This window comes from Bombina bombina, chromosome 5 (assembly GCF_027579735.1).
Source record: "Bombina bombina isolate aBomBom1 chromosome 5, aBomBom1.pri, whole genome shotgun sequence".
NCBI lineage: Eukaryota > Metazoa > Chordata > Amphibia > Anura > Bombinatoridae > Bombina > Bombina bombina.
In genome coordinates, this window is record NC_069503.1 from 576,399,236 (window position 1) to 576,417,639 (window position 18,404).

The 18,404-nt window shown below is 39.9% G+C and overlaps 1 protein-coding gene across 2 annotated transcripts in view; it reads right to left on the minus strand.

Moving 5' to 3' along the window:
- Positions 1-4,859: 4,859 nt before the first annotated feature.
- The window catches only part of LOC128660597 (collagen alpha-1(XV) chain), a 674,535-nt gene continuing 660,990 nt past the window's right edge, over positions 4,860-18,404 (minus strand). For both annotated transcript variants that reach the window (XM_053714523.1, XM_053714522.1), the window contains exon 42: positions 4,860-9,713. In XM_053714523.1, the coding sequence (XP_053570498.1) occupies positions 9,497-9,713 (217 nt within the window). In that variant the 3' untranslated portion in view covers positions 4,860-9,496. The remainder of the gene's footprint in view (positions 9,714-18,404) is intronic.

Below are 18,404 nucleotides of genomic sequence, written 5' to 3' on the forward strand. Positions count from 1 at the left end.
GTTGCGTGATGGGTGATGCGTGTTATGTACATATACGTATATATTGTGATTGTGTCCCACATATGCTGACTTCTATATAGCGGTCTGGCATTGTTGTTCCTTCCCATAAAGTGACATCTGTAATATGGTGTAATGATGTTCTTCTTGTACGTAATTCCTAATGGTTTCTTGTGATGGAATCATGATGTTAAAAGTACAGTAAAATCCATATGTTCTGTTTTGTGATTCCTAGAGAGAATGTAATGTGTTTTTCCCCCATCATTTGAATGCACATGTATGAGTGTATGGTAAAAGTAATGTATGTGCATCCATGACTGATCATGTGTTAAGCCTATGTAGATATGCAGTTGCTGCAAGCATATGAGTTGAATAAATGAAATGCAATAATAAAGGTAAATGAGAGGTGTTTCCCATTGTGTACTGTTTGTGAATCCTGAAATGTTTTAATTATTTTTGTGTCCGTTTAAATGTGATTATTTTGATAAAAAAGCTTGTTACTAGTGATGTTGATTTGTAGTTGATGTAATGTAAAAGTATGAAACAATTTAATGCTGTTGTGAATATTCAATAAGTACAATCCATAAGTCCACCATAGGGAAATAGTAATTTCTTGATCTATTTATCATAGCTGGGTCTAACGCAGAAAAGCATGTTTTTTTTCTCCTATTTCTAGCGCTGGTATTTGGAGTTTTTAGGTCTACGCTATTTGTGTGCGTTAGGGAAATCTGTCTTTCGCGTGCACGAGCACGTCTTCCCCATAGAAGTCAATGGAGGCTCTAAATTTTGGTAATTTTTTTTTCAAAGACTGGTTTTCCTCGTAAAGTGAGTGACGTCATGAGCTTGTGTGAAAAAGTAACTAAATCGTGTTCATTTTGTAATAAATAACTTTTTTGTGTATGTCATGTGGTGTATATTGTTTGTATGCATCGATGAGTGTATGTTTGTGATAATCTTATTAGTTAGATGTAGCTATATGAGGGTCTTTTCCCGTGTGTCAATGTAAGTCAATGGCAAAATGGATTTGTGTTGTTTTTTTTCTAACACCCGAGATCTCGCAACTTTGATTGTTTGTATTTTGATGAAAAATTATTAAATCTGAAAAATAAATATAGTGTAGTGTTTGTATGAGTGTAAGTGTACTTTGTGTAATATTTGTTTTGTGATTTGTGGATGTTTATTTTGTTGGTATATGTTAACTACTGGGTTTGAGCTGTCGGTAGAGATTTGAGCGTTGGGTGATTTTAGAGTGTCGGTAACTGAACTCTAAATACGCTGACAAAAATGAAGTACCAGAAATTGTAAGAGACAAATGGGAGATTGTGACCAGTGATACTACACTACCGTTTACCACAATGGGTCCACCAAGAGTGAGTTACAGATGAGGAAGATCATTAAGGGACACTCTGGTCAAAGTGGATCCTGTGGACAGCTACAAGAAGGGAACTTGGCTTCATTCTCCCAAAGTGGGATGTTATAGATGTCTCGGCTGCACTACGTGCAGTGGGATGAGCAACACCAAGACATTCTTACATCCTCATACTAACAGAAAGTACACTATTAGATACAGAGTAACGTGTACATCAGAGTTCATTGTCTATCTTTTACACTGTCCATGTGGACTTTTTTACGTAGGTAAGACGGTGGACACCCTACGTATCCGTATGGCCAACCATCGCGCTGCTATTAGGCTGGCAATCCGAGAAAATGGATCAGAACAGCCTGTTGCTAGGCATTTTGCGATGTGTGGCCATACGGTTAGTGATCTAAGATATGTGATTATTGATCACGTGCCCAAACTCAATAGGGGGGGGGTGACAGAGCCAACCTTTTACTGCAAAAAGAATCTAAGTGGATTTACAACTTGGGGACTTTGGCCCCCAAGGGGTTAAATACCCAACTGGATTGGCATTGTTTTTTATAAATCCACCTAATCTGGTATTCTCTTAACAAACAGGATGTCTTAAGTTGCTAGGCAATACAGCTAGAATGTTATAGCATTTAGAAGTGAGGAAATATATGTTTTAGGTTCTATCCACAATAGTATCCCTGGTTTAGTCCCACATAAGGTAGCATGTATGTTATAGTTAAGGGATTCATCTAAACATAGGGATTAGTTGGTAGGTACATTCTGATACTGTTTATACACTAATATGGGCACATTGACAATAGTTCAGCTATACTAATGCCCTTAAAGTTGATATTAACGCAGGCTATCCGAGTCCCCACTGATGTAGACTAACAACAACGGTTAGCATGACAACCTGATATGTCTACTCTGCGGTGGAGACTCAAATAGCATGCTCTAAACTGCTTGCATTTGCAATGTAAATATTACTATAGTCTGGACATATACTGCAAGTGGTTTTGACTGTATAACTTCTAGGACATATGCATTATTAACTTTTGTTCCGTTTTATAGATTGTTTACATGGGTTGCTATGACAACCGGCGGACCTGCACAATGAGGCTTGCAGGACGCCGGAGGCACTTCTGGTAGTACGTGGTGATGGTGGAGGGTAAAGTATAAATGTTGTATATTCATTTTATTGTATGTAATGGTCTGAGGACGGGGCTAACAACCCCGAAACGTCACTTGATTAAAAAGATATGAAATTAAGACCCGGAGAGTGCGCTCCTATTTCATGTATGTATATATATATATATATATATATATATATATATATAATATATATATATATATATATATATATATACTGTTTCAATGAGAGCACTCTCACTTCCAAAATATTAAGTGCCAGGGTGCTAGCAGATATGGATATATAAATGAATGATGGAAAGCACTCTCTGGTCTTTTAGTGAAAAATATTTAATAATTCAAGCGTGACGTTTCGGGGACACACTCCCCTTCCTCAGAGGAAGGGGAGTGTGTCCCCGAAACGTCACGCTTGAATTATTAAACATTTTTCACTAAAAGACCAGAGAGTGCTTTCCATCATTCATTTATATATATATATATATATATATATATATGTATATGTATATATATATATATATATATATATTGTCTACTGACATTCACAGATACCCTGACAACCTGTACTTTGTAATGTATTTTTAAAGTGTTTTGTGACACTTTTTTGTTTTGTGTAACAGTTAACCAGGGCTCTGAGGACGCGTTAATCATTCTAGAGTAATTTGTGATTGCGCTCAAGCGATCACTTTTACATTTAACTCATAATACCAGCAGGAAACCTGATGAGTGCAAACATCCGTGATAAACCCCTTATCACTTGCACACAAACGTTAGAGCTCCACTCATAATCTGGCCCATAGCAGAGATGTTAAAAAGCAGGAGTGACTTCCTTGTAACCATATAAAGTCAGATAACTGTTTTATACTGTAAAGTAAAACCACTATTGCAAGTATTATGTACATGTTCATTTTAATTGGGACAGCAGCAATTTAGTTGAGAAATAAAATTACAAATATAGATCTATTATCCATAATCATCTCCTCAGAGGAAAGGGAACTCGCAACCTGATGCCAAAGTGTATTCTGGAACAGGACTAGACATGGGGTCAATTTATTATAGTGCGAGCGGACATGATACGATGTAGAGTATCATGTCCGCTGCACATCGATAAATGCCGACAGCATACACTGTCAGCATTTATCAATGCACCAGCAGTTCTTGTGATCTACTGGTGCAATACCATGTCCCTTGCAGATTCACAGGGGGTGTCAATCAACCCGATCGTATTTGATCAGGTTGATTTCTGTCCGCCGCCTCAGAGCAGGCGGACAGGTTACGGAGCTTGATAAATTGACCTCTATGTGTAAGAGTAAGGGATTACAGTAGACCACAGAAAGCAGCAAGCAGGAGGGACTCAACAATATTCTGACTGGTCTTTCGGGATCATGCTGCAAGATAATAACCACCAATGGCTACTTGCAGTCCATAGATACACCTCTTGAAAATCTTGATGAAATCCAATTTCCTTATATTTTTTGCTGTAGCCAATTGGGGACAGGGGTAAATACATATTTGCACCGATCTAACCAATCATTATGTAGAATGTTGCGATACCTAAATTCGATGAAGGCAGTAGGGCGTCTTTGGGAGGAATTGAGACAAGCACAATTTTCAGAGGTATTTTACAGCACACACAGACATGTGGGGCTATAGCGAACCATGTCCCCTGCACATCTGCATTTATCATTGCACCAGCAGTTCTTGTGAACTGCTGGTGCAATACCACCCCCTGCAGATTCGCAGTGAATCGGCCGCTATCAGGGGGTGTCAATCAGCCCGATCGTACGGATTGCTATACGCCGCCTCAGAGGCGGCGTATGAGTTTAGGAGCTGCGGTCTTAAGACCGCTGCTTCTTAACTCCTGTTTCCGGCGAGCCTGAAGGCTCATGCGGGAATAGGGGCCATTTGTCCCCTGTTAAATAGACCCCAAAATATGTAATGAATTTATATTGCAATGTTTTATTTTTTTAATCAACCGTTTTACATGTTTCGTATAAAGTACCATTAAAGGGGCACTAAATACATTTCATGCACCTCTCTCTTATCATTTACGCTGCCATTATGGAACCTAGGTTACACTGCAGGTATCTGAAGGAGAGTTGCTGCACATGTGAAAACAGGGCAGTTATAGAAGGGAGTGAAAGATAGATTTCAACATGGTTGCACCCATGATTACAGGGAGGCGTGGCATAATCACAATACTATGCTATGTATTTAGTGTTTAATGTCCCTTTAAGTATTTAATTTCCATTTAGAAAAACCAAGAATGTCAGTATTTTTTAAGTGAAAACTCATGAATGTATTGTTTTACATTTAATATAAAATACACAATTTACAAAAAAAATAAAACACATTCAAACACAAGTTAGAAAAGCATGTAAACAATTTTTATTTGAAATCATTTAAAAGTGGAGTTTACATTTTAAATTAAGTACTGTTCCTATTACAGTATTACAAGAATGAGTGTTTTCATCTGTTATGGAACGTTAGTTGAACGGAATGTATATGTACTGCCATTTATAGAAATCTAAAATTAGTATCTAGAATAAAGTAATAATTCTACAGGGTTTTGTATTGTAAATGTATGGTTTATAAAAATATAACTGCTAACAAGTACAAAATCCCTATAATAAAAATCTATATACATGTAATAGTGTAATACTGTGTGTATATTGCTATAATGACATTTTATGAATTAGTCTTTGTGTCATTAAAATGAGTCTTCAGCGATATTAAAAAGCACAGAGCATATTATTTCCCACAAGCCATTTTTCTTCACTGTGTACATTTGCCATTTGTTATTTGATAAATAGTCTATATTCACCAATACTGAGCGCATAATAAAGCAGTATGTGCTAGCAGAACATGCTGATTATTAGCATTTGCCATGTTTTTTTTTATGTATTTGTTTAGTATATGTTTGTCAGTTGCTGTAACCATCCTCTAGATCACAACAAGCTAGATTTTGAGGATATCTGAATTAGAGCACAAGTGAAATAATCAGCTGATTAGTAACCATGGTTATTCTACCTGCTCTCATCCATGGTAATCCTTAAAACCTGGCCTAAAACCAGTGCTCTAAAATAATTGAATTGGTCATTGAGAGTAAATGTTTCATATGTGCACAAAAACAATAAAAAAAAACAGTATCAGTAATGAACTGACTGTACATAATTTTAATAAACCATATATAATGTTAAAATAAGCATATTTTGTATATTGTAAAGGTTTGCATGTATTTCATGATAGCACCATTGACAGAAGAGATTTGTAATACATGTTTTATCTGCAGTGCATTAAATAAGGTTTTGTATTGCAGCATTCTCCTTATTGGCCAAGGTGTGGAGCTGATATGATGATCTGGATTTTTGCTTGGGTTACTCAACAATATGTCTTGCTTATATCAAACCTACAGTGTTTAAAGTGGCTTTCTTTATGGGTGTTGACATATAAGAACAGTACACTGAGGTGATACGTTTGGGTCAGCATACCGGTATACAACATACCCAGTGGTGGTTCCAGAAAATAATTGGTGGGGTGCAAGCACCTATCCTGCAAAGCTGTGTGCAGGGGCCAGAAAGCTGGGGCCTAGGTTAGGGAGGCTGTAGCAGACTTGCATGTGTTCTAGTGAGGCTGAAAATCAGTGGAGTTGCAAGTGTTCTGGTGAGTAAGGGGAGTAAAAGAATGTTGAGTTCTCGTGAGGGGGAACTGAGAGCAGGTGGTTTGGTGGAGGGGAATCAGAGCTAGTGGAGTTGTACGTAGGAGGAGTACGAATAGATGTTCTTGTTGGGACAATAGGAGCAGGTGAAAGGGATTTGCAGGTGTTCTGGTGAGGGGAGTAAGAGTTAGTGGAGGTGACACTACAGTAGTTCTGGTAAGGTTGCAGTAAGAGGAGGTGGAGTTAGAGGTGTTCTGTTGGGGGGGAAGGAGTCAGAGCTGGTGGACTTGCAGGTGTTCTTGTGAGGGGGTCAAAGCAGATGGATTTGCTGGTGTTCTTATGAGGGGAAAATGAAGAGGTGCAGTTGCAGAAGTTTTTATGAGGAGAAAATTAAGAGGTGGAGTTGCAGGTGTTCTCATGTGGAAGTTGCAGGTTTTCTCATGAGCGGGACATTAAGAGGTGGAGTTCCTGGTGTTCTCCTGAGAGGAAAATTAAGATGTGGAGTTGCAGGTGTTCTCATTAGGGGACATTAAGAGGTGGAGTTTCAGGTGTTCTCATGAGGGGTACATTAAGAGGTGGAGTTGCAGGTGTTCTCATGAGGGGGGGGACATTAAGAGGTGGAGTTGCAGGTGTTCTCATGAGGGGGGGGGGACATTAAAAGGTGGAGTTGCCGGTGTTCTCATAAGAGGAAAATTAAGATGTGGAGTTGCAGGTGTTCTCATTAGGGGACATTAAGAGGTGGAGTTTCAGGTGTTCTCATGAGGGAGACATTAAGAGGCCGCATTGCAGGTATTTTAATGAGGGGGGGACATTAAGAGGTGGAGTTGCAGGTGTTCTCATGAGGGGTACATTAAAGGTGGAGTTGCAGGTGTTCTCATGAGGGGGACATTAAGAGGTGGAGTTGCAGGTGTTCTCATGAGGGGTACATTAAAGGTGGAGTTGCAGGTGTTCTCATGAGGGGGACATTAAGAGGTGGAGTTGCCGGTGTTCTCATGAAGGGTACATTAAGAGGTGGAGTTGCAAGTGGTCTGGTGGGGGGGGGGGCTATATGAAATGACAAGATGGCTGTGTGGTCCAGGGTGTGGCTAGGTGTGAATGTACAGCTAAAGTGAAGAGACATTTTCATTCTCCATCACAGCTCAACCAGCCCCATATGAGTGCAAAACAAAAGACTGAGGTGCCTCTACATATATTTACCACTAATCACTCCTTGCTTTAGAGCACTGGTTTTCAAACCTCTCCTCAGGCTTCCCTAACAGGCTACATTTTGAGGTAATCTGAACTGGAGCACAGGTGCAATAATCAGCTTATTAGCAAACATGGTTATTTACCTGATCTCTTCCAAGGTTATCCAGAAAACCTGGACCTTTGGGAGGCCAGAGGACAGGTTTGAAAACCAGTGCTTTAGAGCAGATCTACATTGTGTGTAGTGACCGTTACAAAGACTTGTGTGCTTTTTTCTTTTGTTCATTTAAATTAAGCTGCCCCTGTATGACTAACAGAGTTTCAGGACTTGTTTAACATATACTATGCGTTTTGTGCACTTTCAGCACTGTCTCTGACACCATAAGGTCATTTAAAGCAACATAAGAAGCAATACTAAAATGTGCTACACCATTGTATTACTGCCCTATTGCTGTCATATAAATAAACAATTACACATATCGTTACATTTAGCTCTGGATGAGCAATGTACTGCTGATGCTAAGCTAAATACGGGCCGCTCAGAAGGAGCCAATCACCAGTTATGTGTAGTTCAGGATCAGTTCAGAATTAAAGAAATTGATAAAAGAGCAAAACAAAAACAAAAGTCTAAGTAAACTAATCAGGGAAAATCATAGGAATATAAGTTCTGAAATGAAGTTGGGTTGGGGTCTTGATGAAAGTGTTGAAATAATAAATAAAATGTGTAAATCTGGTTATGTTTGTGCTATCACAGCTGGGCAAAATTTATTAAAAAGTCTCTCCTTATGTTCCAGCATTAGCAGCTTTATGATATTCCCCCAACTTCCCTGATTTTTCCATTGTTTAATGAATCAGCTGCACAGGAAACCATAGGAACTTATGAAGCTAACAAGACCTCATAGTAAACTGTCTGACTGTGTTACTTCTGTAACTGTTTAAATAAAGCACACTTGTCTGCAAATTATGCTACACTCCCTGTAATACTGAATACACAAAGCCTCAACAAACACTTGGGAACTGCAGCTTTTAAAACTTGACTTTTGCTTCCTAACTTTTTTATTATTCTTCATATATCAAACATCTTTTCCCGTCTCCTCAGTATTCTTTCTGACCCCCAAATTTTCAAATAAATTTGTTGACCCCTGAAGTACACACAAAGTACAGCCACACCAAAGTGAGGTGTGAAAATAGATTTCACCTCTGGTTACACACACAAAGCGTAGGCTGACCATATTGCCGCTTTAAGAAGGGACACATATGAAAAATACATATGTCAGGGCTGTTTAAAGAAATGGTTTTGTATAAGAACCCTCACATATGTATTTTTCATATGTGTTCCTTCTTAAAGCGGCAATATGGTCAGCCTAACAAAGCGCCAGTCCTTTCTGTATGGCACCCGAGAAGACAACCACCGCTTGACTGAGATGATCCCTGGTTATGAATATTGCATATGATGATAGTACAGCTACATAACAGCCTGATGAGTCTGTAACATTGAAGTAAATATATTACAATAAATAAAAACTCCGCCCAGTATCATCTGGCTCTTTAAGATATTCTGGTACAAGAACAAATCTTATATTCTATGTTCCTGCTATTATGTATGTTGGTTGCAGAACTTCGGATACATTTTTAGTCCTGATAATGAGCGATTTAAATATATTTAGTTTCTCACAATATTTGGGTAGACTTGATCAACTGAGAATATCTCTATACTCATTTATGAAATCTTGGACCAAGCACAAATCCATTCTGAAATCCATGGCTGTCGTAAAAACATACAATATAACATATGCAGATACAATTGTTAAAAGGAATGTTAAACATTTTACATTCAGTTACTGGAAGAAAACTTTACCCTCAAAAAAAACCATAGAAATACATAGAAAATAAATTGCAGTGTATTGGGCTATATAAAGTTTGCCATCCAGCCCATGTCTAAACAATTACCAGGTATGTTAATAGAACATTCTTCCTCTATCATAGCACCATAGTACAGACTGGAATATATGTTCCACCACAATTTTATTAAGTGTTCCGTGAGGTATGTTTTCTTTGGCTTTAAAATTGTGCAATCTGTTAAAAGTTCAATATATACATGATGAATTTCAGTGTCTTCTTAATTTAAATGTTATTTCTGTTTTGCTAAAAGGAACCAATTATTTGTTCCTTATGTCGGGCATAAAACTATTTTCGATGCACAATATAATAAACTTGTTTGAACAGCTGTACGTTTTCTGATCCAGTAGTTTCCCGCTGCGTAAAGATGCCGCCTGCCCACTGACTGCCATGTCAGATGTTCTCCAAGCCTCGCAGTAATTGTCAACCAATCGAATGCCATTCACGCCTGAACCATGCCAGAGTATCTTTTGGGGCCTATTTGATAAATAAATAGTAAGGTTAGAAAACAGAAGTGATGAATACATTTGAGAGACGGAACAAGTAAAATGCATTAAAAGGTACATGAAACCCTAAACTTTTCTTTCATGATTTATGATTTCCAATTTACTTCTATTATCAATTTTGCTTCATTCTTGTGATATCCTTTATTGAAGGAGCAGCAATGCACTACTGGGAAACTAACAGATCAGTTAGCTAATCACAAGAGGTATATATGGGCAGCCACCAAACAGCAGCTAGCTCTTAGCTCCTGAGCCTATCTAGGTGTGCTTTTCAACAAAGTATACGAAAAGAACAAAGAATTAGATAATAGAAGTCAATTGGAAAGTTGTTTAAAAGTACGTTTTATGTGAATTATGGAAGAAAAAATTTTTTCATGTCCCTTTATTGATCAGCAGAAATAATTATTTTAACTATAACTATGCACCATGCACTACAGAGAGCTAGCTGATGACATCTGATGAGCCAATGACAAGAAGCATATGTGTGTAGCCACCAATCAGTCACCAGCTTACTTCATTGTTGCCCCCCTGAGCCTACTCAAGTATGCTTTCAACAAAGGACACCCACACAAAATTAGGTTTGATAATAAAAGTAAATGTAAAAATATAATTTATGCTTACCTGATAAATTCATTTCTCCTGTAGTGTAGTCAGTCCACGGGTCATCCATTACTTATGGGATTATAACTCCTCCCTAACAGGAAGTGCAAGAGGATCACCCAAGCAGAGCTGCTATATAGCTCCTCCCCTCTACGTCATATCCAGTCATTCGACCGAAACCATACGAGAAAGGAGAAACTATAGGGTGCAGTGGTGACTGGAGTTTAATTAAAATTTAGACCTGCTGTAAAAACAGGGCGGGCCGTGGACTGACTACACTACAGGAGAAATGAATTTATCAGGTAAGCATAAATTATATTTTCTCCTGTTAAGTGTAGTCAGTCCACGGGTCATCCATTACTTATGGGATACCAATATCAAAGCTAAAAGTACACGGATGACGGGAGGGACAGGCAGGATCTTTACACGGAAGGAACCACTGCCTGTAGAACCTTTCTCCCAAAAACAGCCTCCGAAGAAGCAAAAGTGTCAAATTTGTAAAATTTTGAAAAAGTGTGAAGTGAAGACCAAGTTGCAGCCTTGCAAATCTGTTCAACAGAGGCCTCATTCTTAAAGGCCCAAGTGGAAGCCACAGCTCTAGTAGAATGAGCTGTAATCCTTTCAGGAGGCTGCTGTCCAGCAGTCTCATAGGCTAAACGTATTATGCTACGAAGCCAAAAAGAGAGAGAGGTAGACGAAGCTTTTTGACCTCTCCTCTGTCCAGAATAAACGACAAACAGGGAAGAAGTTTGACGAAAATCTTTAGTTGCCTGCAAATAAAATTTCAGGGCACGGACGACGTCCAGATTGTGCAAAACTCTTTCCTTCTTTGAAGAAGGGTTAGGGCACAATGATGGAACAACAATCTCTTGATTGATATTCTTGTTAGTGACTACCTTAGGTAAGAACCCAGGTTTAGTACGCAGAACTACCTTGTCTGAATGAAAAATCAGATAAGGAGAATCACAATGTAAGGCCGATAACTCAGAGACTCTTTGAGCCGAGGAAATAGCCATTAAAAACAGAACTTTCCAAGATAACAGCTTGATATCGATGGAATGAAGGGGTTCAAACGGAACACCTTGCAGAACGTTAAGAACTAAGTTTAAGCTCCACGGCGGAGCAACAGTCTTAAACACAGGCTTAATCCTAGCCAAAGCCTGACAAAAAGCCTGAACGTCTGGAACTTCTGCCAGACGTTTGTGTAAAAGGATAGACAGAGCTGAAATCTGTCCCTTTAACGAACTAGCAGATAAACCCTTTTCTAAACCCTCTTGTAGAAAAGACAATATCCTAGGAATCCTAACCTTACTCCATGAGTAACTCTTGGATTCGCACCAATATAAGTATTTACGCCATATTTTATGGTAAATTTTCCTGGTAACAGGTTTCCTAGCCTGTATTAAGGTATCAATCACTGACTCCGAGAATCCACGCTTTGATAAAATCAAGCGTTCAATCTCCATGCAGTCAGCCTCAGAGAAATTAGATTTGGATGTTTGAAAGGACCCTGAATCAGAAGGTCCTGTCTCAGAGGCAGAGACCATGGTGGACAGGACGACATGTCCACTAGGTCTGCATACCAGGTCCTGCGTGGCCACGCAGGCGCTATTAGAATCACCGATGCTCTCTCCTGTTTGATCCTGGCAATCAATCGAGGAAGCATCAGGAAAGGTGGAAACACATAAGCCATGTTGAAGACCCAAGGTGCTGTCAGAGCATCTATCAGCACCGCTCCCGGGTCCCTGGACCTGGATCCGTAACAAGGAAGCTTGGCGTTCTGGCGAGACGCCATGAGATCCAGATCTGGTTTGCCCCAATGATGAAGCAGTTGGGCAAACACCTCCGGATGAAGTTCCCACTCCCCCGGATGAAAGGTCTGGCGACTTAGAAAATCCGCCTCCCAGTTCTCCACGCCTGGGATGTGGATCGCTGACAGGTGGCAAGAGTGAGACTCTGCCCAGCGAATTATCTTTGAGACTTCCATCATCGCTAGGGAACTCCTTGTTCCTCCTTGATGATTGATGTAAGCCACAGTCGTGATGTTGTCCGACTGAAACCTGATGAACCTCAGAGTTGCTAACTGAGGCCAAGCCAGAAGAGCATTGAAAATTGCTCTTAATTCCAGAATGTTTATTGGAAGGAGTCTCTCCTCCTGAGTCCATGATCCCTGAGCCTTCAGGGAATTCCAGACTGCGCCCCAACCTAGAAGGCTGGCGTCTGTTGTTACAATCGTCCAATCTGGCCTGCGGAAGGGCATCCCCTTGGACAGATGTGGCTGAGAAAGCCACCATAGAAGAGAATCTCTGGTCTCTTGGTCCAGATTTAGCAGAGGGGACAAATCTGAGTAATCCCCATTCCACTGACTTAGCATGCACAATTGCAGCGGTCTGAGATGCAGGCGCGCAAATGGTACTATGTCCATTGCCGCTACCATTAAGCCGATTACCTCCATGCACTGAGCCACTGACGGGTGTTGAATGGAATGAAGGACACGGCAAGCATTTAGAAGTTTTGATAACCTGTCCTCCGTCAGGTAAATTTTCATTTCTACAGAATCTATAAGAGTCCCTAGAAAGGGAACTCTTGTGAGTGGCAATAGAGAACTCTTTTCTACGTTCACCTTCCACCCATGCGACCTTAGAAATGCCAGAACTAACTGTGTATGAGACTTGGCAGTTTGGAAACTTGACGCTTGTATCAGAATGTCGTCTAGGTACGGAGCTACCGCTATGCCTCGTGGTCTTAGTACCGCCAGAAGAGAGCCCAGAACCTTTGTAAAGATTCTTGGAGCCGTAGCTAACCCGAAGGGAAGAGCTACAAACTGGTAATGCCTGTTTAGGAAGGCAAATCTTAGATACCAGTAATGATCCTTGTGAATCGGTATGTGAAGGTAGGCATCCTTTAAATCCACTGTGGTCATGTACTGACCCTCTTGGATCATGGGTAAGATGGTTCGAATAGTTTCCATTTTGAACGATGGAACTCTTAGGAATTTGTTTAGGATCTTTAAGTCCAAGATTGGTCTGAAGTTTCCCTCTTTTTTGGGAACCACAAACAGATTTGAATAGAATCCTTGCCCGTGTTCCGACCGCGGAACTGGGTGGATCACTCCCATTAGTAAGAGGTCTTGTACACAGCGTAGAAATGCCTCTTTCTTTATCTGGTTTGCTGATAACCTTGAAAGATGAAATCTCCCTTGTGGAGGAGAAGCTTTGAAGTCCAGAAGATATCCCTGAGATATGATTTCCAACGCCCAGGGATCCTGGACATCTCTTGCCCAAGCCTGGGCAAAGAGAGAAAGTCTGCCCCCCACTATATCCGTTTCCGGATCGGGGGCCCTCACTTCATGCTGTCTTAGGGGCAGCAGCAGGTTTTCTGGCCTGCTTGCCCTTGTTCCAGGACTGGTTAGGTTTCCAGCCCTGTCTGTAGCGAGCAACAGTTCCTTCCTGTCTTGGAGCGGAGGAAGTTGATGCTGCTCCTGTCTTGAAATTACGAAAGGCACGAAAATTAGACTGTTTAGCCTTTGGTTTGGCCCTGTCTTGAGGCAGGGCATGGCCCTTACCTCCAGTAATGTCAGCGATAATTTCTTTCAAGCCGGGCCCGAATAATGTCTGCCCTTTGAAAGGAATATTAAGCAATTTAGATTTAGAAGTCACATCAGCTAACCAGGATTTAAGCCACAGCGCTCTGCGCGCTTGAATGGCGAATCCGGAGTTCTTAGCCGTAAGTTTGGTTAAGTGTACCACGGCATCAGAAATAAATGAATTAGCTAGCTTAAGGGCTTTAAGCTTGTTCATAATCTCATCCAATGGAGCTGTGCTAAGGGTCTCTTCCAGAGACTCAAACCAGAATGCTGCCGCAGCAGTGACAGGCGCGATGCATGCAAGGGGTTGTAATATAAAACCTTGCTGAACAAACATTTTCTTAAGGTAACCCTCTAACTTTTTATCCATTGGATCTGAAAAAGCACAGCTATCCTCCACCGGGATAGTGGTGCGCTTAGCCAGAGTAGAAACTGCTCCCGCCACCTTAGGGACCGTCTGCCATAGGTCCCGTGTGGTGGCGTCTATTGGAAACATTTTTCTAAATATAGGAGGGGGTGAAAAGGGCACACCGGGTCTATCCCACTCCTTGTTAACAATTTCTGTAAGCCTTTTAGGTATAGGAAAAACATCAGTACACGCCGGTACCGCAAAATATTTATCCAGCCTACATACTTTCTCTGGAATTGCAACCGTGTTACAATCATTCAGAGCCGCTAATACCTCCCCTAGTAATACACGGAGGTTCTCAAGCTTAAATTTAAAATTTGAAATCTCTGAATCCAGTTTACTTGGATCAGATCCGCCACCCACAGAATGAAGCTCTCCGTCCTCATGTTCTGCAAATTGTGACGCAGTATCAGACATGGCTCTACTATTATCAGCGCTCTCTGTTCTTACCCCAGAGTGATCGCGTTTACCTCTTAATTCTGGCAATTTAGATAGTACTTCAGTCATAACATTAGCCATGTCTTGCAAAGTGATTTGTATGGGCCGCCCTGATGTACTTGGCGCCACAATATCACGCACCTCCTGAGCGGGAGGCGAAGGTACTGACACGTGAGGAGAGTTAGTCGGCATAACTTCCCCCTCGTTGTCTGGTGATATTTTTTTTAACATATAAAGTTTGACTTTTATTCAAAGTAACATCTATACATTGAGTGCACAAATTTCTATTGGGCTCCACATTGGCCTTTAAACATAGTGAACAAACAGATTCATCTGTGTCAGACATGTTTAAACAGACTAGCAATAACACTAGCAGGCTTGGAAAAAAACTTTTAAATAAATTTACAAGCTATATAAAAAACGCTACTGCGCCTTTAAGAAACATAAAAATGTGACACAGTTGAATTAACAATGAAAATTTTAACAGAAAATGTATAAAGTTAGCAGAGTATTGCACCCACCAGCAAAAGGATGATTAACCCCTTAATACCCAAAACGGATAACAGTTGAAATAATAAACGTTTTTATCACAGTCAAACACACTGTCACAGGTCTGCTGTGACTGATTACCTCCCTAAAAACTAGTTTTGGAGACCCCTGGGCTCTGTAGAGACGTCCTGGATCATGGAGGAAGAAATAGGAAGACTGTGACTAAATTTTTACTGCGCATTAAAGCGCTAAAATAGGCCCCTCCCACTCATATTACAACAGTGGGGAAGCTCAGTAAACTGTTTTTATGCAGAAAAAAATAACAGCCATGTGGTAAAAATCATGCCCATAAAGTTTTATCAGCAAGTACTTCAGAAAAAACGATTAACATGCCAGTAAACGTTTTAAAATTGAAAATTATGAAGTGTTATTAATAAGCCTGCTGCTAGTCGCTTTCACTGCAGTGCAGGCTCAAATATTACTTTAATATTGACAGTATTTTCTTAGTGTAATTCCATTCCCCAGAAATACCTCAGAGTATACATACATACATATCAGCCTGATACCAGTCGCTACTACTGCATTTAAGGCTGCACTTACATTACATCGGTATTAGCAGTATTTTCTCAGTCAATTCCATTCCTTAGAAAATAATTTACTGCACATACCTCCTTGCAGGTGGGCCCTGCATGCTATCCCCTGTTCTGAAGTTACCTCACTCCTCAGAATGGCCGAGAACAGCAAGTGGATCTTAGTTATGACCGCTAAGATCATAGAAAACTCAGGCAGATTCTTCTTCTAATGCTGCCTGAGAACAAGCAACACACTCCGGTGCCGTTTAAAATAACAAACTTTTGATTGAAGAAATAAAAACTAAGTTTAACACACCACAGTCCTCTCACACGTCCTATCTTTAGTTAGGTGCAAGAGAATGACTGGATATGACGTAGAGGGGAGAAGCTATATAGCAGCTCTGCTTGGGTGATCCTCTTGCACTTCCTGTTAGGGAGGAGTTATAATCCCATAAGTAATGGATGACCCGTGGACTGACTACACTTAACAGGAGAAAGTCTCTTAAAACTGCACTGCATGCTCTATCTGAATAATGAAAGTTTAAATTTGACTTTCGTGTCCCTTTATTAGGAAACTGCCCTGCTGGTAACTTCTACTCAAATTGTAAAATGACATAATTTTGTCATTTTTTTTTCCACATGTAAATTATTTAACTTTATCCCCCTCCCCCCAAATAAAAATCACTGTTCTTTAATGACTTTGTGATCATGTTGTGCAACTCCCCCAGTAGTGTCTTTGTTCAGCAATCTTCATGGGTACAACAGAGACGGTTTGTTCTAGAGATTTGTGACATTCAGGCCAATCTAAATGAGGAAGATGGTGCCCATAAGCTGCATTCGGCAATTCTCGGATTTATTCTTGTGAAAGTGCAACACACTAAGATCTAGATTGCACAGTGTGATCTTAGTGTTTCAGGGTCACCATCAAGGAGTAAAAGGGGGAACTCCAGTCAGGGGCCCGTTGAGCCGGGGGGGCCAGGCCCTGACGGGGTACTGGCATCCTAGTTTGGGGCCCCCCTCTGACTGCAGCTATCAGCCGTGCCAGAAATTTTGTGTGTGTGTTTGAAATGATGTATGTGTGACTATACTTTGTTGTTAAGCTTTAATTAAACACTTGTTAAAAGGGCTTCAAATGATATAAAAATGCTGTGTTAAATCATTAGATATGTTTTTCTAAAGGATCAGCTCTAGAACAGCAATGCGCAATGCACTGTTGGGAGCTAGCTGAGCACATCTGGTGAGCCAATGACAAGAGGCATATTTGTGATATCACCAATCACTAGCTAGCTCTTAGCAATGCAATGATGCCTCTCTACTTAGTTATGCTTTCAACAAAAGGTAACAAACTAAATTTAGTAATTGAAGTACATTGAACATTCTCTTAAAATTGCATGCTGCATCTGAGTCATAAAAGTTGAACTTTGAGCCTTAACACGGTCATTTACTATACACAGCTTCATTTGATGTTAATGCTTTTAGAAAGGATTTAAAGTGTATGCGTGAGCAACTGAGATTATGTGACATCTATTTTGTGGCCTCAGAAAAAAGTGGAATTAAAAATGTGCTCTTCTATGTTAGTGGGCAAATTTAAAGGGAAATTAAAAAAAACTAAGGGCTAGATTACAAGTTGAGTGCAAAATATCGCTTCCGCGAAAGTGATATTTGCACTCAACTAATAGCGGCGCACACAAATGTGCGCTGGTATTACAAGAGAGCTGCAATGGGAGCCGCATTCTCAGACACGGCATGAGAACTAACGCAGTGAAGGGGATACGTCACGCAACGATTGGCAGCAAAATGTAAATATATTTGTATATGAATATATACACTTATTAACACATAAATATATATCTATATAAGCATATACAGTATATTTACAGGGAACACAGTGCCGTTTTTTTTCTTACACCCCACACCTACAACTTTTAACCCCCTTATAAATTCTTTTAGCAGTTATATTTTAAACAAATAAAGATTCTTATTTATTTTTAAACCAAAACACTCCACTTTATTTTGGAGGCAATTGAGGGATATTTAGAAAATTAGATCTGATCTCTGGTTAATTTTCTGAGCACTAATTGCTTCCGTAAGCTTGTAATGGCTGGTTATTTATCGCACTCCCGTAAACGGGCAAATTTGCCCATTTGCGGGCGTGCAATAAATTGAAGCTCCACTTATAATCGAACCCTAAATAAATGCTAGATAGAATGATGCATTCAAAGAATAGATTAGTCTGAGAATAACACGTAGATATATTTTAAGTTACATTAGCTGTTTATATATTGACAAAATAAGTGTAAAGTTTTATTGTCTATAAATCAATAGGAGCTGCCATGTTGAAACTTAGGTTACCTTCTCTGCTGTGGTCAATTATGAACAGTTATAAATAAGTAACTAGAGTGTGCAGCCAATGGCTGTGTGAAATATAACGGTGTTTTGCACTTCCATTTCTAACAGGAACTGAAAAGCTCACAATTTTAGAAAGGAATTATAGGAAAAGGGGATAAAATAAATAATTAAAGTATATTTTTTAATGTACTGTATATGATTCATCATTTTATATTACCATCT